General features: G+C 42.1%; 1 protein-coding gene across 48 annotated transcripts in view; it reads right to left on the bottom strand.

The window, feature by feature from the left end:
* Positions 1 to 26216, bottom strand: part of rims2a (regulating synaptic membrane exocytosis 2a) — a 127189-nt gene that overhangs the window by 38438 nt on the left and 62535 nt on the right. For 9 of the 48 annotated variants that reach the window (XM_068569034.1, XM_068569037.1, XM_068569038.1 and 6 more), the window contains 14 exons: positions 19603 to 19814; positions 18239 to 18358; positions 16714 to 16813; positions 16428 to 16551; positions 15467 to 15513; positions 15064 to 15176; positions 13981 to 14028; positions 11451 to 11581; positions 10850 to 11042; positions 10400 to 10553; positions 7985 to 8053; positions 5397 to 5535; positions 4965 to 5066; positions 2879 to 2995 (listed from right to left, as the gene is read on the bottom strand). In XM_068569034.1, coding sequence (XP_068425135.1) covers positions 2879 to 2995; positions 4965 to 5066; positions 5397 to 5535; positions 7985 to 8053; positions 10400 to 10553; positions 10850 to 11042; positions 11451 to 11581; positions 13981 to 14028; positions 15064 to 15176; positions 15467 to 15513; positions 16428 to 16551; positions 16714 to 16813; positions 18239 to 18358; positions 19603 to 19814 — 1669 coding nt within the window. Of the gene's footprint in view, positions 1 to 2878; positions 2996 to 3698; positions 3765 to 4964; positions 5067 to 5396; positions 5536 to 7984; positions 8054 to 10399; positions 10554 to 10849; positions 11043 to 11450; positions 11582 to 13980; positions 14029 to 15063; positions 15177 to 15466; positions 15514 to 16427; positions 16552 to 16713; positions 16814 to 18238; positions 18359 to 19602; positions 19815 to 20033; positions 20102 to 26216 lie in introns of all 48 variants that reach the window. The other 39 variants (XM_068569080.1, XM_068569083.1, XM_068569085.1 and 36 more) reach the window with 17 other exon arrangements.

Genomic DNA, 26216 nt, shown 5'->3' with positions numbered 1-26216 from the left:
TTTTAACCCATTTACTACAAATCACATATTATAATTTACATTGCTCCATATCATATAGTCCAGTTTCAACATGTTTTCCTGCTTTTTTTTGGGGATCTTGACACTCAAAGTATGCAATCAGAATGAACATCATGTATGCTTCAGCCATGGTTAAATTATTCTACACTTGCACTGCAATGTGGGTATACAAATATATCTATTTGACATACTATTTACTGTCATTGACCAGTAAACAACTCACCAAACAATTACTGTATTTTAATATTGCATTTTAGGTTGGAATCACATGTTCAAAAACTACTCTACAGCCTGCTTTGGAAATAGGTCTGCTGTTATTTTAAGTACATGTTATTTATATGTAGTAAATTTACTTAAAGCAAAAAATTCACGTATGGTCGTTTAGAGTGACAACATAAAAATATTCAACATCTCTCAGATAATAAAAGGTGCACTCTGTGTGGCCAATGGGTTCTATTGTGCATTAAGAGTGAGGCCGCCAGGTACCTTGTGCTATCTATACGTGGTGAGTGACTGTTCATTTACGGTCAGTTTGAGGTAGAGTGAGATGTGAGGGAAAAGTGAGGTGCATCTTTACATCGCTTTTGGCTTGTCATATCTGTTTTTTCCTGAAAAATGCACATCCATGGTAATTATTTTTGGCACAGTGAGGATGAAGGCAACATCTTGTTGATCTGAAGAGCTGGAGGAAAGAAGCAGGTGAGGTTTCTCAACTAGCAAAATAAATCATTGAGAGCGTACATGGATATTATTCCACTTTGCAGAGAGAAAAACAGTTTCATAAAATTGCATCACACTGCACATATCAAAAAAGTAAAGGAAATATTCAACTTAGCCTTTGGACACAATTTGTCATGAGCATAGTGACATTTAGATGTTTAGAGCATGCACACTGTTGGTAGAACTGTAAAAACTTCTAGAAAATGTAATTGATAAATCTTAAGTCTTTCAACAGTTGCATTTCCATAGTTTTTATGTTAAATAAAACAAACAGTATTTAACTAAACCATTTCACCATTATATTTCTAAAGCAAAGGAGGCATGTTGGTGTCCTAAAGATTTTTTTAAAAAGCTGTGAACTGTTACTAATAAGGCTAATAGACACTAAAAGACGTTTTCAAAATTGTACCTTTGAGTACTTTTTTCTGGGAATATGTAAGATTTTTTTTCACATTGGAGTTTTAATCAATTTAATTTTGATTAAAAATTCAAACTTGTCATAGTCTTGTAGTGTCTGTAGCCTTTTGCAGTACGAAAAATTGTCCAGTAGAGGAGATGTCCTTTTGTCTCCAATAGCAAAACAATGGCCCATCAGTCAGCAACCTTAAGGAGACTTTAACATTCTTCATCTGCAGCCATTCACAGTGATGGTCAACATAATCATTAGTGGATTCACATCAGGAGGTTGTTATGGCCAAGGATTTACGAGTGATGTAAAGGTTATGTCTGCTGCAAATCAAACTTCTCATTAGGTGTGATTTGATGGATATAGTCCTCCGACAGACTGCACTTTGGAATAGCACTGCTCACGTTGTCACTGGATTCAAACCAAGTCCAAAATATTTGTTTCTGTTGTTGGAAAAGCTGCTTTTTAGATGTGTACATGCTGTAGACTTTGTCCCACTCAAGGTAGACTCTGGGGCGATGCACTTAAACAGAACCAAGAAACCAGTTTTCTCATGTTCTGGGGGGAAATCACCTAAACTAAGACACTTGCCAAAAGGCTGAGACTACACAAGTACTCTCCGTCACTCATCTTTGTCTCATTTTCCATTTGCCTTCTGTTTTTTTCCTCTGCCCTTATTTCTTTTTCATTTTCAGTGCTGCTGTTACTCTGCCAGGGTGCAGACAGACACAAACTGTATCTGTACGATAGGAAGGAAATCTATTCTACTCCTCTGTGGATAACACCGAGACGCTGGCTACTTTCCTTTCTCTGTCCACTCAGACAAAGAGACAGGGAAAGAGAAGAAGACAGAGGGTTCTCGTAAATGGCTATCTGGGCTATAGGCTGAGCCTGAAGTCGAGCCAAGCTGGGCCTCAGGGAAACTTTGTGACACTTTAATAAAGTCAGTCAGGCTCTCGGGCTGGGTTCTGAGGACTCATCACTTTTTTTCCTCTTGGAGCGGAGAGAAATGGCACAAACGTCACGTTATTCCTGACTGAAAGCCAGATGGCAGCAGGCTAAAGATTGAAGACAGAAAGGTGGAGTCGTTTACAGCCTTTCTTTTGAGGGAGGTTTTTTTTTTTTATTGGTGCATCAGGATGCTGGCGTGGGTCCTGGGGATGGATAGATGGGTGTCAGCAGGCCTTTCTATCGTTGCTTGGAAGGGCCTGGCAGCCCATTCTGGCCAGATGTTAAAAGCCAAAGGGCTAAACACAGAATTTATAAAACTACTGTGCAGCCCAGAGCAATGCATCGGAGATGCCATTGTACAGGTGACCAATACGCAGCTGCCAATAGCATGTCAAATAAAGGACAACACTAAAATTCACACACACCACTTAGCAACATACTGCTGTTGGTATAATCTAGATGGGTACATAAACAAGGACATCAACAAATAGACAGTAAGGTGCTGGCCAGAACTTAATCCAACAACCAGGAGACATAGAGCCGGCGTCAGCAACACAAATTGCTCTGAGGCCTCCACATACAGAGGCAGTTGTGTATTATCCTTCCACATCTACGCAACTTCAGAGCTGTGATGACGCTTTCAGCAAAAAACGATATCGAGACAGGATATCATTTTCTGTCATCACATGTACGATCACGGATAAATTAAAGACGGACGAAGGACAACTTGAGGGGACCACAAGATGGCGGATGCACAGATGCAGCAGCAGTGCATTTCAATACCTCTCGTAGTCATAGTCGGAGGAGTAGGCGCCCTCAGAATAGGCGCGGGCCATCCTAGTGGACCGCAGTAACCTGACTGCTTCCTCTCGGCAGATTGGGTACACACGACGGTTGCGGCTGGCGGGAAAATATCAACAACTGGTCAGCATTTAATTTCTTTTTCCAGCAAAAAGGGGAAGCAACATGAAAAATAAAATAACCTGCAAGGGAAGACAACTTGGAATATCACACACCCGAGGTAGGGTGAGAAAATGTCTGTTCTCTGCCTAAAAACACCTCTATCCTACAGATCCACAGTGTTACATACAAACTGTTTGAGGGAGAAATCCCCTCTGATGGACAAAACTTCAAAACCAGCAGACACTTATCCATGTTCAGTATTGCCGTAGTCACTCTTTTGGTGGGCTTCACACTTGTTCACACTGTAAATGTTTGGAGTGAAACAAGAGGACAATGCCTGAGGTGATGCAAAGAGAGAATAGGCAATGCTGATACCGGATGGATGAAGTGTCACATTTTCTCAATGTACTGTACGACACACACACACACACACACAGTATATATTTTATCTTTTGCAGAAAAAAATATATACTTATCACAACACAACGCTGATGTCACAGACAATGGCCAGATAATAGGAAGCATTCACTTCAGTGCATCCAGAAAACCATGTTGCGCATTGACAACAGTGATTAAAAACATGCCATAGTATCAGTGCCATGTGTCCAACATTCAAATGACAGATTTCCTCAAAGGAAGTAAAGTGGTTGAAGGTTGAAGTTAAGATGAGCGCGTCATGCATGCTCAGGTAAAAGTCTACCTGGGGTCGTTTTGAGGATCATCAATAGGCTGAGTATGTCGGGTTCGAGGTAGGGTGAGAAAATGGCTGCGACCACATGGAGGGAGGAGAGAAGACAGAGATGGATCTGAGATGGCGCTGAAGAAGACGCGGAGGAGGAGGAGTAAAGGAGAGACACAAAATCATAGGCAGACAGATGGAGGTGTGAGGAAAAGGAGCGAGAGAGATTTTTCAAAGAAACAACGATGTAAAAAGAGAGAAAACGCTCATAGGAGGGGTTGATGTGACAGTTTCAAAGAGGAGAAAAAAACAGGCGAGGAAAATGAGAGATGCTGAAAAGATGTCTTCCTCAGCTTAACCACACTGACAGATGAAAGTGGTACACCGTGCACACTGGAAGCATTCACGGAGGGAAGAGCAGAAAAGCAAAGTCCAAACACCTAAACCTGCTTGATGTCACCTCTACTTCATGATTAGAATAACTTAAGACCATGCACAATAAATAAGATTTCTTCTTTTACAGACAACATTTCAAAAAGTAGGAAACTATAGGGGGAAAGACATGAAAAAACAAGATTTTTTTTAAATGGTATATTGTCGGAGTTTTGGTACATTTCTAAATTCTACGTGACTCATTTCCTGTGTCATTTTAAACTGTTTTCAATAAATAACCGGCCGCTGTTAATTAAAGCAGCTGAAATATACTCAAGTGAGCACTGTCCCAGACAATTTAGATAAGTGCATTTTCTGCATCTGACACTGATTTAGACCAAGTCTCAGAAATATCAAATAAACTTAATTGGACGGGGGAAAGTAGCTGCAGCCTGGCACTGCCAAGGCTATGATTGGACTCTTGGAGCAACATTTTCCAACCCTCACAAAAAATAAGTGCTGATGGGGGATAACTGACCACTTCCCCTTGACCACCTTTTCCATAATAAAATGGAAAATGCACTCTTACTGTCTTGTGTTCATAAAGGATGTTTTGAATCCACACTTTTGTATCGGATATTAAAATATTATGATACCTTTTTTTCCAAAGAAAGGAGTTGCTCTCAAAAAGCAGGAATACAAGAAAAATTAAAAGTATCCATGAACAACATCAGTCCCCAGAGATTTTAAGGCAAACGTTGTCGTGCATTAAGTGTATGCGTGCATAAAACAGCTCCTTGCATGTCTGCTCAACAGCCCTCACTTGTGAGCATGTCAGCATCTGCTCCATGCATGCCTGCGTTTGTGCATGCATCCACTGTACACAACTGTAAGCTGGAGCACGTGTGTGTGTACCTGTCAGGTGAGTAGTTATCTTCGGACACACTGTGGTGGTCCACTCTAGTGGAGGAGCTGTACTGAGAAGGCCTAAGGTCAAAGGCTGGGTCCAGACTTCTGCTGTGTGACAGAAGTGGACCGGATCACCCCCCATGTCGTTTACATCACCACATACTGACCTCTACTGGCCAAGGAGCATGAGGGGCGGAGGGCACATCGCCTCGTGTTTATGTGAGGCACTCAGAGCAACCGCGAGAAACGTTGCATCAGACATACATGTTGGATTAATGATGTGGCATTTAGAAGGCAGTACAGTCCCTAAAGCATATGGATTCCTTCAAGGAAATTAAGGCTAGAAAGGACTTTGAAAGGATTGTTAAATACATCTATATTGAAAAAAAAATCAAATAAAAAAACAGTTTCCACACAGAAATCAAGCCCGGTAGTTACCTGGAGGGTGGGGGAACGCTGGGAGAGCGCGACCGCGCCCGATTAATATCAGCCGACCGAGAGCAGTGGTTAGACGACATCACCTGCTCAGGGACGGACAGCGTGGAGCTCTGGAAGTCTCTGCCATTTGGCCTGTAGTCTGCGAAGAAAGAACAGATAGAGGAAGTGAGAGATGGAGGGACAAGATGAAGAGGGTGTTGTTTTTTTTCCAGATGGTTCTGTCATAATATTCTGACACCAAAAGCACTGCAGTGGCGGGCTTTAAATTACAAGGAAAATACAACAGTCACACAAAATTGCTGTGCCAATTTCACTTTAACACCTTGTGAGTTCTCTGTATATCTGTCTAAATCCGCTGCTTTTGATAATGAAAAATAATGGCAGCTAACGATTTCGATTCAGTTCAACCCCAGCCTTTAATAACTTAGAAGAAACAGACCAAACTTTATAAAACATGTGCTAAAGTGCTAATCTGCAGAGGCATCGTTTTTGTATACTTTTTTCATTATGCTGAGTCTCTATATTCCAAAAAACAAGGTCTAAGTTTCAATAAAGGTGGAATTCATCTGCTGTGTTAACATTGTGCATTAAACATGAAAATAGCCTTAAAAAAATATCAGAACTATTATAATGAATTTTCTCTGCGAGGCTGATTGGTCCATTGAACTTGAAAGAGTTCATTAACCGATAATCAGACGTGGCTAGCAGCCATGGTTAAGGTCAATGCTTAGCACTATTAAACTTGATTGATATTCAATAGAGTGTATAGAACATTAAAATGAGTCAAGGAAAACCCTGAATCAAAAGTGGGAAAGGGAGGAAAGGCAGGAAAAATTGGAGATAATGTTATGTTGACCTTCACTCGAGGAAGTTTAACTGAAATATGATAAGAGTTCACCGCACAGACAGATTAAAAGATTCATACTAAATAATATCTAGATCGCAAGTGGATCGCAAGTTCAATGCTGAAATTTTGATCATTTTAGACCATTTTTATACCAATTTTAAAAACTAAAGGTTAAAAAGTAGAATAAAAAAATCATTGTGATGCAGATTAGATTGAAAAGAAAACATCTGTCATTTCTAAACAACAGCTCCAACACAGAGCCTCCTGCAGCAGAGCCGTCAAACACCATGCAGAGCCAAAATAATCTATTCTTCCTCTTGACATGCTGCCTGACACATGAGTACAGCCTGTCTGTTAAGCACATGTAAGGAAAAGAGCCTTTACTAACAACAGTAGGATTGAACAAGCAGAGTGGGCTGCATAGGAGCAGAAAGGCAAAAGGAACGGGACTGAGGGTCAAAGCTAAACTAATGGTAATGTACAAAATGTTAACATGGGACTTTTCACTTCTAAAATTCCAGTTGTATAAAAGGAGTTGCACTTTGAAAGACATAAGCAGTACATGTGCAGTAATTTCTAATGTTCACAACAAGGTCTTTGGGTGATCTTGAATAACTAGATCATGATTTCTGGAAAGAGGTATCGCTGTTGAAGTTTTTCTTGGCGCTTCAAGGACCAGAAGCTTGATTTTGGAGTGAAATGTCCCTTTCACGCGAAGACTGCAGGGAAAACGGAGTTGTAATGAAGTCTGTGTAAAGAGGAGGGTGCGAACAGAGCTGAATAAAGGGGTATTCCCTTCACTGTGAAGAAGTGAAGGTGACTGCCTGGCATGGTGAAGCAGTCAGGGCCTGATGAGAATGTTAAAGAGGCTGGACTGGAGGGGGATTTCCCTCAGCTACAGTATCATGAGTGAGCCCAGGCTGATGCTGTCTGTGTGTCAGACAGGCATTCGGTATAGCAACTTAATCTATTCTCTTCTCTCTCTTTGATAGATTTTCTCCTCTATGTCACACGTCTTTTCCTCTTTTTGTCTCTGTGGCCTGTATCTGCTAACTGAAATGTGAACTATTACCACACACTAAATCAACAGTGCAGGCAGCTCCTCCATCCGAGTTTACCAACAGCTTTCCTGCAAACAAGGTCGGCACAGTTTCTGCGGTCTTTAAGCGAAAGGGAAAAAAGGATATTCTTAATTGAAAGAGAATAACAAAGACCCTGCTGCATCTTTCTTTATGTGGGAAAACAAAAAGCAAGTCTCTATTTTTTCTGACGGCTTTCCTGCCTTTCAGCATGGTTTCCTTCAAGGTTGATATTGTATGTGGGCAAATATCAAGTACTTTTCAGTCTTTCTTTTTGCCGTTTTTCTCTTGCTCTCTCTGGCTGCTAACAGCAGAGCAGAACTTATCCTTTTCTGATGTGCAGCGTGGGCGTGCTGCTGGAGCCTTGGTGAGCACAGCAGAACAGCAACTAGCAGTGCAGAGGCAGACAAAATCTCAGTGCTCCCTCGCTTTGCTGCAGCTGATGGGCTGCAGCATTTTCACTCTGCTAATGTAATATATAACAGTATTGTAAGCTTCTCGGGACAAGCAAGCATTTGACAGATGGCATGTCAGTGATGAGGTTAAAAACAATATTACAAAAATGTAATACAGCCTGGTGAAACTATGTTGTGACTTTACCTCCAGACATTTTGCTTTTCTGATTTCATGATTCTTAAGTTAATATAACCTTAATTTATTACCTGTTATTACCCCAACACCATCTTCACAATCGTAGTCTGAGATCTCACTGTCACTTATCCTCTGGGATCCTTTGAGATAAAGAGACAGAGAGAAACATTGAAAAAAAGAGACATTTTCATTCCCTTGTCCATCTATTCACCCATTTTTTGTGTGCATTATACACAAAATGTATCTCCCTAAGGTGTGCACCCGTCCTCATACCCCAGAACTACAACAAACAGTTCTGCAAGACAGCAATTTGGATGACTGATTGGAAATTACACATCAGCTGAAACAAATAACGCTCCATTTCACTGATCCCCGCCAACAAAAAAACAGCAGATCTGTCTTCATCTGAACTGAGGAACTTTGAGGTGATACGTTCAATCATTAAATTTGTATGTGACGTGAGTGTAGGGAGATACGAGGGTGTTACAACTATTTCTTCATCTACCCCGAAAGCCTTATTGCCCTTTCCTGTCCCCTCTCTTTAAAGTATGAACCCCTCACACACACACACACACACACACACACACACACACACACACACACACACACACACACACACACACACACACACACACACACACACACACACACACTAACACACACCTCTTTCACCATTCAGTCAACTTAAATCAAACGGGCTAGTGTGCTCTATCAGAAATGACAAGTGCTGCACTCTGGCAGCGCCGCTCCAAACCTCTCATCTCAGTTGGCTGGAGACTTTTTACAGCCGTCAGCTCTTTCACCTCACACTTATACAAACGGCCAGAAAATCATCCTGGTGGAGGGAAGCGAGCAAGCCTTAAGTGTGTAGTAGGAGCACTACAGTATAGCAGTGCTGTGTAAACGCGGACTACCGTACTGCCGTCTGAAGTACTTTCACAAGCATCTTTTTACAGAATGGTGAGAGAAGGGCCACACAATGAGCTATTTTTGGGGTGTGGTTAGAGAAAATACGACACCAGCTAAATAATGTATTAATAAAGATAATCAACTTGTTCTTTTTTACTGTTTAGAGTAGCAGCATCATCTGATGTTGCCCGTGATCAAGAAGACATTCAAGACACACAAACACAAGCAAAGTAGAATGGGCTGCAGAGTTTTTCAAAAGCATTTGGTGCATTCTTAAAAGGGGGAATGTTGGTAACTTCCGAAATAATCAAGCAACATTTGCATTACAGAGGAAAGGCAAGTGGTCAAAATCAAAGCATATTGTGTCTGCCAGGACTGGCAGATCGCCTGGGTTTTTTGCACATCACGTTTTGCAGGAAATGGTTTCCGGGTTGCAAGATGAGATTCTGAGGTAGTTCACAAGTGAGTACACACAGAGGGAGAGACCACTGTGTCCTTAATCTCCATTTCCCTGGAGCGTGCATGTGTCGGAGACCCTGAGCGGATTTCTGACATGTGGTGTAAAAGTGTACACCAGCTCCCCTCATTGAACTCCGTGTAAGGCAGCGGAGACATGCACCCTTCATGGGGAAATGGACAGGGTCGGAGAATCAGGGCACAAGGATGCATCTTTACAGAGGACAGGAGAACACTAAGAGCATAGAGCTCCATAGAGCAGCACTGTCTTTACCTGAGTTGTGTGAATATGAGCCTTTGTCTGTAAAAGCAGAAGCAGTAAAGTTGATGTAACATGCACGACAAACACAAAATCTAAACACTACAAAGCCTTCATTTACGAAAGCAGGAACACAAAATCAGTGGGGCCAGAAGTTTACTGTATGTGGACCCTAATTTGTAAACGAGATCTACTATATCAAGAATTTGATTATTCACGAGACAAATAATACCATTGAAGTCTATGTTGGTTGTATCCTGAGCTAAATGACCACGACTCGCTGGCAGTCTTGTAGCCGTGGTGTTCCTTGCATGCCAGCTCTGTCTGGCAAGTACAGTGACAACAACATGGTTTGCAGTCTCAACAAAGAAAAAGTTTAACAAGGAAATTAAAGCGAATTAGAGAATCACCTTGGATCAACCTACTCAGACCGCTGATGTGCCACAAATACTTTAGAACGTTGTTTGGGTTAAAGGATTTTGCATGTTTAACCCAATTTCTTACTTATGCACTTAAACTAACACTGCCGTGTCAGAATAAAAAGAAAGGAATTCTGCCTATGTACATACAAAATAAAAACTGACTTCAGTAATTATTTAAATTCATTTAATGTATACCCACATTTCTTTACTGAGTGTGTACTATTGGAGACACGATTGTTAAGTGAGTTTCTAAATGTTGTCACCCAGTTTAATGTCTTGTCTTTGGTTTTAGTAAAGTTATTTTATAAATGATATGGTTTGAAAATGTTAAGTGGCATGACCATTTTCGTCACAACCTTAATGCCTTGCCAATGAATTTCAAGAAATCAATCAGGATGTGTGTGTGTGTGACATGTGTCAGTGACAGAGGGGTTACGCACTCTGGAGCCGTCGCGTCGGACTTTCTCCATGGAGCTGCCTGCGCTGTGTGTTCGGGGAGGCACGTGGGAGTGGGATAGAGGACACATCGTGGGTTTGTAGCTTGTACCAGTGTGGTTCGTCGTCCAGAAGAGCTGTCTCAAGCTCAATAAGGATCTGCCAGAGGTAAAAAAGAAAATAAATGTCCACAGTTAAAAATGTCTTTACTGCAAGTGGTTGCAAAGTATCTTATATATTTCGTACAGACTACGTCAGTTAAAAACAATCCTTTCCCTCTTGATTTAACAGTTTTACACAGTAAATAAAAACACCAAAGATCATTGTCCGTGTCGGACAAGGAGTGGACCACCACAACTTTGTCAGAGCTTTATCAGGGGCTTGACCTCATTCGAGAGGATTAGCTGAGATACTGTCAGTGAGTGTCCCTGATGGGTGGGGTTTGGGTTACTTACCTCTCCCAGAAATTCGCTCTCCTCCTCCCTCACCCTGGCTTGGTCCCACAATGTGATCTCCAGCATGCGCTCCCGAAACTCCCGCCGGTGCACCGGTGAATACATAAAGGTCTGGTTCCATTTGGGCTCTAAGGATTTCTTTACTGTTTTTGTTCTTCTCTTGCTTTTGTCGCTGGAGGAACAATAATTCAAACTGTTTTTATTTACAACCATGATAGAGGAGAGCCACGAATACAACAGATCAATAACACGACACAGCACAGAGCACATCACCATGGCATGCTGATAATGGCAATGAGATGGCAAGGTGAGGAACATGTTTTTCTACATTCTATCAGCGCATAAGAAAGAAATGCTTAACAAACGACCAACAAAGTAGTTTGTAGTAAGCACATCAACTCAAATCCCTACAAGCTTTCCTGAAGCTAACGGCTAAAAAACATTGACACATGACGTTGTGACATCAAGCACATAATCCATTTTCTAAGACATATAATAACTCAGTTTGGCCCACTAATGTCCATTAACTTCCTGGAGGGAGTGAATCGAAGTGACATTAAATGAGTGGGGGAGGTAAAATGGTGACTGTTTCTACTCTTACCTTCTATCAGGGAGGAAGTAGATTTTGACGTAAGGGTTCCTTGGCCGGCCGTCTTCCCTGGCTGGCAGGTCTTTGGCGCCCAGGATGGTGACAATTAGCTGATGGCCCACTTTGTCATACCACAGTTTGACCTGCAGGGGCAGAGCAAAGACAACCTGCTGAGGGACTGATCAGGGCCAACAGGAATAAAAACACACAGAGGGAGTAACGCAGGAGAAGACAACTGCATCAAATTAGAAGTAAAGTTACTACAGGAGCATTTGTGTCTTTTTTTTACTGGGAACTCAGACCGTTTTTTGACTACAGCATAGAGTCTTCTTCTGTATTTACCCTTCAGGGAAGAGGAGGAAAGTGTCTACCTGCGAGGATGATGTCCAGTCACATGCTTCGTGGCACAATTGATCAGACTTTAAAGAGGTAGTTCAGATTATTTACTTCCATAGTCAGTTTACCTACAGTGGATGGTATACTGCACGCCACCAGTTTGGAAAAACAAACAAGACTACCAGCATGGCTGTACCAGCTGCCCCGTCCACAGCGGGACATTGCTTTGCTCTTGTCAAACTGGGGCCTTGCCGACCGCCATGTACTGTAAGTAATACACTAACTATGTATATGTACCTCATACAACTCCCTTTAAATACAAATCTGAACTATCCCTTTTAGTGCTCATAAAACATGGACTTACTGGATCAGTGTTAGTATGATATGTTGATGGTAAAAATCTATCTGTGATATTTTAGTCTCTACGGTTAAGGAGACTATCCTTTAATGAAAAGATGTGTTTTTGTGCATGGTGCTATTACATATCAGTTTTTTTTAATTTTTCTATTACGATAAGTGTTGTTAAATTAATGTGTTTATGTTGGTCATTAAAAACTTCCCCTGCAGGGATGAATAAATCTTATCGAATGGAAGTGAATGCATTTGGCCCGGACGTCATTTCCACTGAAGTGAATTGAAGTGAAACGCTAAAGGGACCACGCGCTAACATTAACAGTGTGCTCTGTTAAAATGATACTGTCTACCAGAGATGATGCTGGCTCTAATAATGTTCTCTCAGATATTTAATGGGCATTGACATGGAGAAATCAATCATGCTGTTGCGAGAGGAATCGGAGACAGTTCACACTAAAAGGGAAGTATGGACTCCAAAAGAGGACACTTAGAAGAAGAAAAAAATCGAACCGAGGGCTTACAGAAAGTAAATTAAATGAGGAATACAACTTCTAAGGTTATGTCCATACTTCTTTGAAAATATGATTATGGAAAGGGTCTGAGTCATTTAAAACAAATAAAAACTACCAGCAATACATGCAGCAGTGCAAGAAAGAGCATTCAACAAAAGTCAGTAAATTTCATGGAGGCCAAAACAGACAGCAGAGGGCTTATGGGAAAACAAATTGTACCAAGTAATTTTCAAACTTGTAACCCACCAAATTACCAGATACTGCAAAGTTTGATATAGTGTTCTGTCTGTGAGTGATAAAACATTTATGAAAAGATTCACCTTGGAATCATGTTGAATATATGAGTGAAAACACATGTAGTTCATCATAAATAACTCAAATATACAAACTATGTGGCTTTACAATGTGTCCATCTAATAACTAATTAACAAAAAAATACAAGCTTTTCCTAAAATACATGAACATGCACACACTCACACTATTCAAATGCCATATCATGTCTTCAGACTCTAAATTTGAAAAATCACACCTGCATGCTCTATGCATAATGACAATATCCTCCCATCCAATCCATATAAAGTTTCTTGAAGCTAACTTTAGAGAAAACAACATAGTTAGTGTCAAAACAGTAGTGTTGACCTTCTGAATCAATAATACAGATTCAGACAAAGTGATTAAACTGTGTGTTATTAACCAAAACCAAGAAAAAAGGCTTAGTGATATTAAAGATGACAGATTAAAAGAAACCCTTTGAAAACAGTTAAAGCTTTGTTCACTTTGCTATTTGGGAGGTACAATTTGCTTAAACTCTCATCTGGAAGTAAAATGTTGGTTTCACTGCAACATGAAACTGCAGACCCATCCACCACAAGCTGCTAATAACACAACTCCTGCAGATGAGTATTGGGTTCACCAGGACTGGGTTCATGTCACTTGAAACAGAAAACAACACAAGGTCCTTTGTCCTGAGGAAGTTCAGGGAGACACCCTCCTGCATTGCCAAAGGTACAGAAATGTCACATGTTCGGGGTCAATTACTGGTGTCAAATCAGGCAATGGAAGAGTGTCTCTTTAAAATGTGTGCGGATTAGTCCAGCATGCATAACCTAGGAAGAATGAGGTGAATGGGTTAAAATGAGATAGTAACTCTCATCATAACGGTGATACCAAGAAATCAAATTAAAGAGAATGACACAATGCACTGGGACTGGGGGAAACTTGAAACTGCCATTTCCCCGCGAATGCATTTTTCCAAAGTATGAAAACAGAAAGTCAGCCAGTCAACAGTCAAATGAGCAAAGACCAAATAGAGTTTGTGCCCTTCAGATGGGGCCCATTACCTGGACCCTAGGGGCAAAAGGCGTTGTTCTTCTACTAAGGCTTTGGCTCTGGATAAGCAAAATAAAACAGCAACAAAAAAAAAAAAGAACAGAAAAGAACAGAAAATGCAATAAAACCAAAATCCCACAAAACAACTACAAAAACTTACAATAAACTTTAAACAACAACATAGGTTTTACGTTTTGGATGGCCATTTAGGCCAGTGCATTCATTGTTATTTAAACTTCACTGATCACTCCTTCTTTGCTTTGTTCGGCATAGGCCCCTTCGTAATTATCAATGCCTCCTGATCAAATCTCTCTTTCTGCTCTGGACCTTTTATCCTCTGCTTCAGTGACGTTAAAACCCTCGTCCCGAAACACAATTTAATGACGTCGCTGAAAATATCATTGGGAAGAACTCACTGCAAGGTTCGCAAGGTTAATTCACTGAACTGAACTACCTCACTAATCAGTTGTTTTTTAAAATTTTAGGGTCAGTCGGTTCGTAGAAATGTTCCCAGAAGCATCTGGGCAGAAATCAGTGCTTGTTTTTAATTGGATGACGCAGCGTTAAAATTATTATTGTGAGTCACGTTATTCTACATGTCCTCTTCAACCAAAATCAGCCATTTTTACAAGACGCTAAACATAAACAAAAACTATTGTGAAGATTGGCGATGGTATCAGCCTTAAAACCCAACTATTTCTTAGAAATATCAATGTTCTGGAGGTGTTCCCTAGATACTAAAGCTTTTTCTCTGCTGAGAGTTGATTTATCTCTTACTTTAATGCAGTTCTTTACCCAATTTACCCCAGGAGGGTTTTTACACTAGATAATGGACAACACACACAGTAACCTGATCTACACTCCGGTGCTGGGTTGGTAAAGGGCCAGCTGAACAGGCAGAGGGAGAGAAGCTATGCCCGGCAGCTCAATGGTCTGATCCAGGATTTAAGGTTGCATTGCATTATGTGAGTTTAGTAGTACACTCCAAAATGTAGTTATGTGAACTTAATAACTCTTCTTACTCATAAATTGTCAACAGTGGTCAAAGCAATCTAACAAAGGATTTCACATATAGTCAAGCTGAGGATGCTTACTGAGAGCTGTCCTGACAGGTACTGGGGGGCGTCCCTCAGCATGCTGGGACTCATGGGGGACGTGACGGAGATGGACGGGCGATCCATCTTCTGAGACTCAAAAGAACTCGAACCTGACGGGGGCAGAAACAACTGCGGTCAGATTATTCAGTACTAAAGCTGGTTCGTAGTTTGTGGTTTTAGGGACATCGAGAGATGTCATAGAGTTGTAGTAGGAAAGATAGCGAGACACAGACGAGAAGAGAGACCGAAAGAGGGCAAGAAAACATGCCATGACATAGACAGAGAGGGAGAGTGACAGAAGCAACTTCCTGAGACATTTCCTTCACTTGACGTTTCTAGGCTGATTAATAGGCTAAAATGCAATAATGAAATAGGCTAAGTATTTTTGACAAAGACTTACTTGATTCCAGTTGTGCATGTGTGCTGTCTGGTATCCTTGGAATATCTCTGGGGGAAAAAGGACGAGAGCGTGAGCGTGTGAGAGAAAAGAGAGGCAGGGGATGGAAGGGATCAATTTGAGCTAATGCTGACTGCACCATTGCTCTAATGACCCTAAGCACCGCATTACTCTTCATTCGGCCAGCAGCTCCCTCAGCAACACAAAGCAGCTCAGATATAGGGAATCTACGAAGCAAAGGAGCCCTTTCCTCAGAAACACAATTGGAGGAGAGCGTGCAGACGAGGCGGCAGGCTTTCGTTCCGCTGGACAGCGTTGTGTGGTCCACATACAGAGCCCAGGCCGGAGGGAGAGAGGAACAAGTGTTGAATAAAGAAGACAGTGCCATTCGTTCAATGCGTGGCTTGAATGATCATACCGACTGTGACTGGAAAATAAATCTAACGTAAAGTGCATTATTCTTGCTTCAATTGGTTTTAGTTTGAGAAATGCATGTTGTTCATTCATGTAAAGAGTTACTTTTCTTTTAATACCTTTGTTTTATCTGATTGATCAAATCACATCAACGTTTGTTTTGAAATTCCTGAAAGGCTGCATGTGCATTAGTTTAAACCAATTTATGTTGACCTAGTACTAGCTACCTGGCTGAAAAATAGCATTTAACATGTTTAATAAATAAATCCACTCCAACTTTTTATTCTTTTTTTTCAAGAACCTGGTAGGTGTCTTTGTATTCAACTGGTAGGAGAAAGGTAGACACTCAGGGCAGGACCTGATTCCTCATTACTTGTTAATAAAAGCCCCAATAAGAAACACAAATTATATAATCATTCCTTTTGTCAAACACCTCAGTCGCTATTATCCAAGGCCCGACCCTTACTGCTTGATAACACCTACACTGCCGGGACACCGGACTGGTGAAGAGCTTTTGTGTGACAGTGACGGTCGGTGAGCTCTTTCTTACCCTATAGGCCGAGAGACCACCAGCTCCACCTGCGGCTCAGGCTTAGATTCTAGAATGATATTGTAAACTTCTTTAAATGTGGCTCCTTGTAAAAGCTTCCCATTCCACTCCAGCACCTGGTCACCTGCAAAAAAACACCAGAGACACCTAATGTCACACAGGATATCTTTCATGCAAGTGTAGAACATACACATCATTATGCTCCTTCAAAACCTATTGAGTGCTACTAAATCTACTACTTGAGTTTCTACATACATATGTGTGTGTGAGCGTGTGATTGTCATACCTGGTCTGAGGTGTCCAACAGTGTCTGCTAGACTTCCTTTCCTCACTTTAGTGATAAAAGCACAAAGTCTACCAGATTCTGTCATCTTGCCTCCCACCACCTGTAGAAGTACAGAGAGGTGATGGGGTTAGCACTGAAATACATGTGAAAACCCACTTTGTGTTGGTGTTGTTCTAACTGCGAGCGTAATGATATGATATAATTGCAGCTTGCAAAGGAAGATTGTTTTCGACTCAAAGTCTTCTGTTTATGTCACAGCTTTAGCCTTTGCCTGCAAGGTATGAATCCCAAATAAGAGCATTACGGAGAGGGTCAATGGTAAAAGTGCATCTCGGTTAAACAAAAAAGTTCAGGGCTATGCTTTCACCGCGAGGGACACACTCTGGTGCCGCTCTGTGGTTCTGTGACAGTACAGGCCCGTGGGCTAGAGCCGTACTGTACAGTCCTGAGCTGCTGTACTCCACTCGCTTCAGCTTACATGGGCATCATACAAATAAAAATCCCTCCTAATGGCAGCTGAATGCCAACATACAAAGGAGCTTAGGGAAGTCTGCTAAATGAAATGGCTTTATATAACAGGGCAGGAGCCAGAGAAGGAGGCTCACCGAGGAAAAGAGAGAAAGAGAGAGAAAGAGAGAGAGAGAGAGAGAGAGGGAGAGAGAGAGAGAGAGAGAGAGAGAGAGAGAGAGAGAGAGAGAGAGAGAGAAAGGTGGGCGGCCTGACTGGTGGACTGACTGGCTGGACTGTTGGGTTGGCTGGCTGCTGCTGAGCGGACAAAAGCGCACAGAGGCACTGAGCAGACACAAACATGCCGTTTCAGGAGGCTCATTCAATCAGTAATGATTTTTCCCCATCTCTCTCTTCATGTCTCTGGAATTTGGCTGCTCAGCTTCATTCCTTTTCTCCACCACCTTCAAGTTTACGCAAAAGTGAAAAAGGAGAGGGAAACCAGAGCATTTTGCGCAACAGGTCATCCAGTGACGACACTGCAATAACAAACTGACAAAAAACGCTTTCAATCATGCAACAGCAGATTATGACCTAAAGGAGAAAAGTATAGACTGTAAAAACATTATGATTGAACTATTTGAGCAGTGACAACACTGACTTTTTTCCTCTGAGCTGCTGAATGCAGTTCATTAAAGTAGCTCAGTGTGAGTGAGTTCAGAGAATTACACGGCTCAATACCAAACGCTATGCATTAATATTCATCAGGAACATAATCAAGTCTTTAATGAATATGAATACTGAGTACTACTATGATGCAATCGATAATTGGAAAAAAAGAGGCCAAAAAATAGTAGAATTTGCAGCCGGGCTGTTATTATACTGTATATTAACATTACTAACACTGACGGTCTATCAACTTTACCCAGAATTCCTGGATGTGGTCAGCTGAAGTCTATATCCAAAAGTGTATATTTCGCCAAGTTATATCGGTAGTGTGGTGATGGTGTAAATTGTTTGGTATTTATACATGGGTGTGTTTGCATCATACCTTCAGACAGAGTCATTATGAGCTCACCTTTAGACCGAGCAGAGCTCCTGAGTCTCGAGGCACGCTTCCATCTTTCATGCGTTTGTTGAGTAAAATACGCCCTATTAGGCGATCCCCATCTTTGGATGGCTGCCACGTCACCGGGTGCTACAAGGTCAGAGCAACACACCTGCTGTTTAACAACTCATCCGCTTGAATTGAATTACTTCAGAACAAAGCACAAACATTTTCACAGTGAAAAAAAGAGGGGGGAGGGGCAGAAGGCAGAGGGCATGAGGAAGTGTTTATTCACTCAGGGAAGAAAGTTCACACGAACTCCGTTGCCTCATCAATACTTTTCATGTTTTTCTTTTTTTTTGGTGGCAACAAGTTAATTTTTTTAATTCTAAAGTATGGAATAATAAATTCCTAATATAATACAAAACTACTGATGAGGAGCTTGTGTGAACCTGCCGGTGTGAGGATGGAGTGAGCTTCATGCAACGCCCCATGCAGAGTAAGCAAGCAGCCCGACACTCCTCCTCAAACCAGCTCTTCAAACTGGAGCAGACACACAACCACCATCCAGTGGAGTAGTGAGGGGAAAGCAGACAGCAAAAGGGGGAAGGAAGGGGGTGAAAAGGTCGACTATGATACTAATGAGGTGCCAGTTTAAAAAACAAAGAAAAATTGAGACATACACCGCACAGAATAAAGCATGAGAGAGAGATAGGGTGAAATCACAGGCGCGTAGTGGAAAGGGAAAAAAGAAAAACGTGTTTTAATTTTTATTTATTTATTGTGTGCAAAACAAATCCAGTCTTCCCTGTTTTGTGTGCTTATACAGTCATTTGGGGTTTTGCGACAGAAGTGAGTGGAAAGTTGGGCAAGGGAGCGGGTTCTGTCTGGACTGGGTGCTGTGGGGTGGGGCAGCAGAGTGAGAGGGACGGCCTGAGTAAAAGGTGTTCCTGCTGCACTAGACAGGACTGCTGCAGAGCAAGGACACAACATACGGAGGAGAACGAGCATGCAACTAGGAGAGACCCACATTCCTGTGTGCCATGACAAGACAGAGAGGTTGTGTGTCAATGCTCTTTTTTTAACAACTACTGTAAGGTGTGTTGTTTCTGGTTGGGGAGCAAAACAGCAAGTACAAGTAGCAAGCAAAGAGGGTGCCCCCAAAAAGAGTTTTTTTTTTTTCGGCAACACCGAGCAAGGTGGAGCCAATAGTAACCGAAAAAAAAAAGAACGAAATCGCAAGAGAAATCAATTTGTACAATGTCAAATAAAATCCAGAAAACAAACATCTCACCTATGTACACTGAGTGACAGAGAGCAAACAAAGACTGGATGGGTAGGTCATAAATAATAATAATAATAATAACAAAATGCAGGCTAGATTGTCTCAGTACCTTCTCACTATGGCTATGCTCCTCGTTTAGGGTAGTGCTACTGCACGTATCAACTCCCGAGTCTTTAACCTGTGGTTCACACCATGCCAAGTCCTCTTCAAATGAGTGTCCCCCAAAGCGCACCATTTTCTTTTGCCTCTCAGATAAGGTGTGTGTCGGCTCGGACATAAATGTCTGCTCAATAGTTTTTCTTTTTCCCCTTTGACTTTCCCCTACAGGTGTGGGATAAAACAGAAAGAAAAAACAGAAAAACAACATGCAAAGGTGTAAATAAAACGAAGGAAACATGAAATGACAAAAGACTCTTGGAGAAGGGAGGGTCTGGGGGGGAGGAGGGGGAGAGAGAGAGAGAGAGAAAGAGGGAGAGAGAGATGGGGTTAAGGGGCAGAAGGGAGGGAGGAGGGGTCAAGGCAGGACTCCACATGTCTCACCAAAGACATTGGGGAGGCCTCGCTGCTATGCCAAGACGCATGGTCCCACCAATGGCCATCCAAATCTCCTGTAAGGTGTGGGTTGAGGGAGTGGGGGGGAGGGCGCACATACACGAGAGAGGATAGCGAGAGGGACCAGTGAGGACACCACAGACAACAACAGACAGTAACAGCTAGACAGACACACGCATAATACACTTTGAGCACTAAAAAAGACATCAGCACATTCATCTTTGCACACACGCGTTCTCACATACTGCTCAAACTCAAGTCTTCGTGTGCCTAAGATCCCTGTGGAGAAAGAGAGATGCAGCTCAGGTAATTATACACAAAGGAACAGCAATAATTTGACCGCCGCCACACTGTACGGTAAGGGACGGACACAAGCCTGCAATCAGACACACGACTCTCAGTTGGGACATTCATGACCATCTGTTCCCCCCTTCTTTTCCTCGCCCTCCCTGCAGGACATCGATTAAATCCCACATCATCACCATTGTAAAAGCGCAAACTCAACACAGACGGGACCAGAGGTCAGATTCTCCTCATATAGTTCAATCTCACAACTTCTGCTTGGCTACTGCCACTGCATTTCACACTGATTTAAAGGTTTGATTTAATATGAATCATGCTGCACTCCTTAACATACATAGGCAATATCACAGAATGTATAATCCATTAATAAATCCTCTTATGAATCTTGCTGGTCACAACAAATACAATTGGACTAAAGGATGGATGTGCTTTAAATAAAAGTATTTAAAAAGTCCGGTAAATGCCATATGTATAAGGGCAGATCACTAATGTGTTTAACCGGTGGATCCAGATTGCGTTGCCACACAGCCTTAAATGACCTCAATCCGAAGTGCACCGGGGACAACGTTTAAACATGAGGCTCTGATTACAACTTCTGTGGTAGCGCACAGCAATTGGTTATAATGGTTTTACATCACGGAGGTTCCTGGGACATTTCTATGAACGTTTTGTTAATTTTCTTGTCAATCCAGCAGAAGGATTAGAGAGGAATTGATGGTGGTTAGACCCTTAAGAGGGGCGGTCAAGACCTATGACTTCAACTCTTGCTACAGACGTGCATGCTTCTGTTAAATCAAAACATAGAGAAGCAGATATCTTATGAGATGAATATACACTCTGCAAGTATTTCTTCTAGTGGAAAGCTACGCAGGCAAAAAAAAAATTAAATGTTTTCCGATGCGGATGCACCGGGCAGAGGGGATTGAGTGCGCTTTCAATTTAACAAAGAGGCTTTGCAAATATAAGCCAATTAGAAAGAGTGAAACATGGTGAATCTAAAGGCGGGGCAGTAGGATGCCCAATGTAGAGTGTGGTGTGGAGGTAAAGACTACGGGATGGTGAGGCTGTGTAAAACCGTTTCGGTTGTCAGCGAGACGCTGTATGACTGAGACCTTAGCGACAAGCACATCTCTGTCATCCTGAAATCCAAAAGTTACGACGGGGGGAATAGACATTTAAATATTGTTTGCTTACTTTGGCATTTTAACAATTCCAAATGAAATAAATCGTATGTAAAATCCAGTTACAGTTTATACAATAAAGAAATCAGAGTCAGCTGAGCCTGATCTTCCACTTGCACATGTGCTGCTTTTGATGTCCTTGCATGCTTGTGCGATTGTATGTGCTGCATGTTTGTAGCCGGAGTGAACCTCAGGCCAAAGGCACATGAAGGTCATCTGAAAACGCCGCAACCCCTGAGCCATATACATCACTTTTCCCACACTTCACTTCCCCTGCAAAGAGCTGCAGAACCTAATGGATCTTTACAGGACAGGCCGCCTTCAAGCATTATCTGGCTGAGGAGTCAGTCTCTGGGAAGCAGGGGACTCTGATGGAAAGGCCTAAAAATAGCCTGCATATGCTTCTGCTAGTAGGGGACGGATTGAGAATACAAGGCTGAAGTGGAAAGTATTTTCAATATTGAAAAAAAGATCACATTTCCACACTTGCTATTTTCTTAATATTCAGAGTTGTGACTCTGAATATCGCAAGGTCAGTCTGAGCCAAACTACCCAGCTGTTCTCCTCCCCTCTTCCTCTCTTCTATCACTGCTTTCCATCCATCAGTCAAGGGGAGTGCTAAAACGACTAACTGTACAAAGTTATGCACTGTGATAAAACATTATGGATGTCCCTGGACAGGCTTTGCCCTCTGCGGCCCTACAACTAACAGCTGACAACAGTGATTACCCTCTTAGCCTCCCAGCTGCTATTATGTCGGCGGCGCAAACACCAGAGCCCAGTTCAGCGTGGTGGACACTCTCCATTGAACGAGTCACTTGCCTAATGTGGCCATGATAGTGCAAACAGCTTAAAGTCTGCTGCTATGATTAGGGAGAGAAAGAAACATGTAGGGATGAGACGTTTACATGTATTTGACTTTTTTGAAGCAACAGACACATTTACACGCCTCAGAGCTTGTCTCAAGGTTGTATCAGTTACAGTTTCACCTCTACCTCTACCTGTTCTTCCTCCCATCATACTCCTCCCACATCCCAACCTCCACATCTGTCAAAAATAATCTGAGTGGGCGCCAACACAAAGCTGTGTCCAGCCGATCCCTATTCGCAAAGCTTTATTAACAGTGGCACACCACAATTGGGCACTGATCCCTGGCAAGGCACTGTGGGTGTGGGTGTCTTTTTCTTTTCTTTTTTTTTCCTGGTAGCAGGAAACTCATCACAGCCGTAAATTGTGAGCATCAGCAGTCTGAGCCCAGCCTGCCGTTTTCGCCCCCTGACTCCACACCCCCCTGCAAATTGCTGATTCAGGATGGAGGCAGAGAGCAGGCAGTGGTGGAGCTCACCACCAGCAGGCTTTCCATCACTTTGACAGCTCAATAAAAACCAGTGTAAACTATTAATTGGATCATTAATTATTGATGCTGTTTTTACTACAATTCGAGGGGCGTGAGCAGGAAAGAGGCATGGGTGAAATTGTGTGTATGTTTAAACATAGTCGCCATGCTGGGAAGGTGATACGGTGTCACGTTAAACCCCTGGTGGAGGCAGATCTTACAACAAGAGCTTTCATGTAACGAAACGCCTTTACCTAACTTCTACTGTACAGCACAAAACACGCTAATGCTGCCCATTACGATATATGAAAGGTTAAATTAATAAGAATACGTTTTCCAGTATCCAGCTTAAGAGCACAAACTACAAACCAAATTGACTTACTGAGGTGCAAAAACTGATCCCAGAAGACCATTGATGAGGATGTAAGTTAGACTGTCACTACACACCATCCACCTCTCTGCTGTAGTTAGCCAGCCAGCCTCTCCTTTTCTGTCTGTTCGGCACTATTATGAGACGGCATGTCAGGGTAATCGATAAAGAGGAAAACACAGGGACAGGAACACCACGATAAATCAGTCTTCATCGCTCGCAGGCACGAGCCAGGCCCATTACAGCTGGCACTCCCTCTCCCCTCTAGTCTCCTCTCCCACTTCCCCTTGGTGTCTTCTCCTTCTCATCCCATCAGGCCTCCCTCCTTCATGGCGTGAGCCTGCTGTCGCACACTCATCTCCTGGCCGAGTCAGTTGTGTCCTTACATGCAATTATAATTGGTGTTCTTCGCGCTGCTGCTCTGGCTGTTTTTTTCTCTTCTTCTTCCTGGACTTTTTCAAGTACATTTGTTATCTATACAGCCCAATACCACAAATCACAGATTTGGCTCAAGGGGCTTTACAATCAGCACACCTAAAACAATCATTTGTCAACGCGCTCTACAGTTGCTTGCTAATGAAAGAGTGCTTGGTTTGTATGTGATAGCACATGCAGGGAGATTCCTTGATTGTGTCAGCTTTTTCAATGAACAGTGTGTGTAAATCATAAAAAAAAACAACCTGACGCTAAATTTGTTCCATTTGTAAACTCGATAGACTGGCAAAACTGACGGATCTTTTGTGATGGCCGGTATGATGTCACATGTCATAAATCTGGAGCCGTGAGTTTAAATCCCCGGATAATGAAGTCTACTTGACAGAGTGCGAACAAGGACACTAATAAATAGTTCCGTAGACATTTCTGAACAATTTATTAGACTCGATGCATGCGCCATATCATAGCAGTCTTAATTATGTCATAAATTAATGAAAGTGCCAAATATGAGAAAACAAAGACCAAATAGCTTCATGTAATCAGCTGTCTGAGTGTGTGCTTTAGCTAGTGTGGTTTGCTAAACTTATTCGGGTCAGCAGTTCAGCTCGATTCTTTGTTTTCACTCTCTCTCCTACGCATGCTGACCTGTGGAGGAAGCAGACAGGAGCAGACAGGAACAACAGAAACTCTGAACCTCAAAACAGCCTGCTGCTTCTGCCCCTATTTCTGTACCACGGCTACCTGGAAACCTGGAAACTCCCACATCAATAATGTAGCGCTATTGCTGGGCCGTTTCCTTTGATGAGGAGAACAGTTACATAACGGAGCAGACCGAGTGAGTTCCTCTCCTCCAGATTAAACCTTTCTGAGCATATGGCAGGCGCTTTGGGTCTGCTGCGTCTGACAAAAGTAAAACTGTATTACTGTACTTTTCCTCCTTTCAATCTTTTATTCTACCATTTGTCAACTGCGCCCCCTCCTTTCTTTGGTGTTCGGTGCTTTTACCATTTCTAAAGCAGAGGCCTCAGTAATTACAGGTTTGACAACAAAATCAATTTGCAATTACGACAACTGTCAAGCAGGTGGAGCGGTCATGAAGCTAACAGCCTAAACGATTGCTTTTGATGTTGAGTCTATGCAAAGTGGCATTTAATTCAGTCACTCCGACTGTTTGCTTGCCAGCGTGCATTTCTACACTTGTACATGCGCTTGTTTTTTTCCAAGCAGGTAGGAGATTTGCCATAAGCGATCTGATGTCCAGTCAGATTTTCATGTTGTATTCAGACTGCAGGACAGGACAGGAAAGGCAGAGCCAATAGCTGGCAGACAACTTCAATTAGTTGTTAACTGCATGTAAAATTAAGCCACATTGTAATTGTAATGTTTAGACTTAAAAACGCTCAAACTACTGTTCCGTTTTTATCTTTGGCCACTAACCACCATCATCTTTTGCTCCCTTCCCCACTGGACTGAACCGTAAACCTACTACCACTTTGTGACGGGCTGCTGTGCCAGGAATGACAGTATGGAAGTCAAGGTTTACAGAGGAGGTGCAGCATACTGCAGGAAAACACATAACCACCCTCTGCTCTTCTATTACCTTTGTTTTAATAACACCCATTCGCTCAATTGCAACAGTGATGACATAAAGCTACTTGATAAAACACACCGCAATTAACCCAGCTCACCCTGGTTCACTAGACACCCACGCCCTGGCTCTCTCCTTGCATCCCTCTGTCTGTCAGTTACGCAACACTGTCTGTTAGAAGGGGCCGATCGTGTGACACAGCTGTGACAGAAGCTGGCCAAATGTGCCATAAGATGCCAGCAAAAACCACAGTTTAGCATTTGTTTTAAAATCACATCCGCACACATAAAGCACACATCCACACTGAGGCTGATCTGGCTGGCTCGTTGTGCACGAGCCTCCTCCTCACAGTCACGGGAGCTGTTAAAGTAGAGTCATAGATAAGACACGTAAAACGTAACATTGCTTTGCATTGACGTAAGGCTCAGTGTCTTTGAGAAGCAGAGATTTAAACCAATGTCATCACACACAAAGCTGTTGTGTTTTCTGACGAAACAATTAACTGTTCACCGCAGTTTAGTAGTAGTTAAGAAAGTAGTAAGTGACGAGAAAAAGGGAGAAAAAATAAAAATTAGCGTCTGATTGTACACCAGAGGTACTCTATGGAAAACAAAATAAATTATTTGCAGAATCTACAATTTTTCCCCACAGATTTTTTTTGATCATTTTTAATAGATCTTCACCTGTTCTTTTTTTTTTTTTTTTTAAAGTACAACCTTTCTCAAAAATAATGAGCCCTACACCTACAAATACACATGTAGACATATAAACACACACATGTAGAGACTGGAGACGGGGGAATCTGAAGGTTACATCTGAGTCAACAAGCTTCAAGAATCAATAACAACATGAGACAGTAACAATGATTTAATTATAATGAACTGAAATCCTTCTTTCTTCACAATATTATGTCAGCATGCTACTAGAAAAATATGGCTTTATAATTGCATGAAAAAGC

Source organism: Clinocottus analis, unplaced genomic scaffold, assembly GCF_023055335.1.
Source record: "Clinocottus analis isolate CAN_PGR_092001 unplaced genomic scaffold, fCliAna1.0.p SCAF_9, whole genome shotgun sequence".
NCBI classification, from domain to species: domain Eukaryota; kingdom Metazoa; phylum Chordata; class Actinopteri; order Perciformes; family Cottidae; genus Clinocottus; species Clinocottus analis.
Note: the sequence above shows the minus strand (reverse complement) of the source record. Positions and strands in the feature narration are given on the sequence as shown.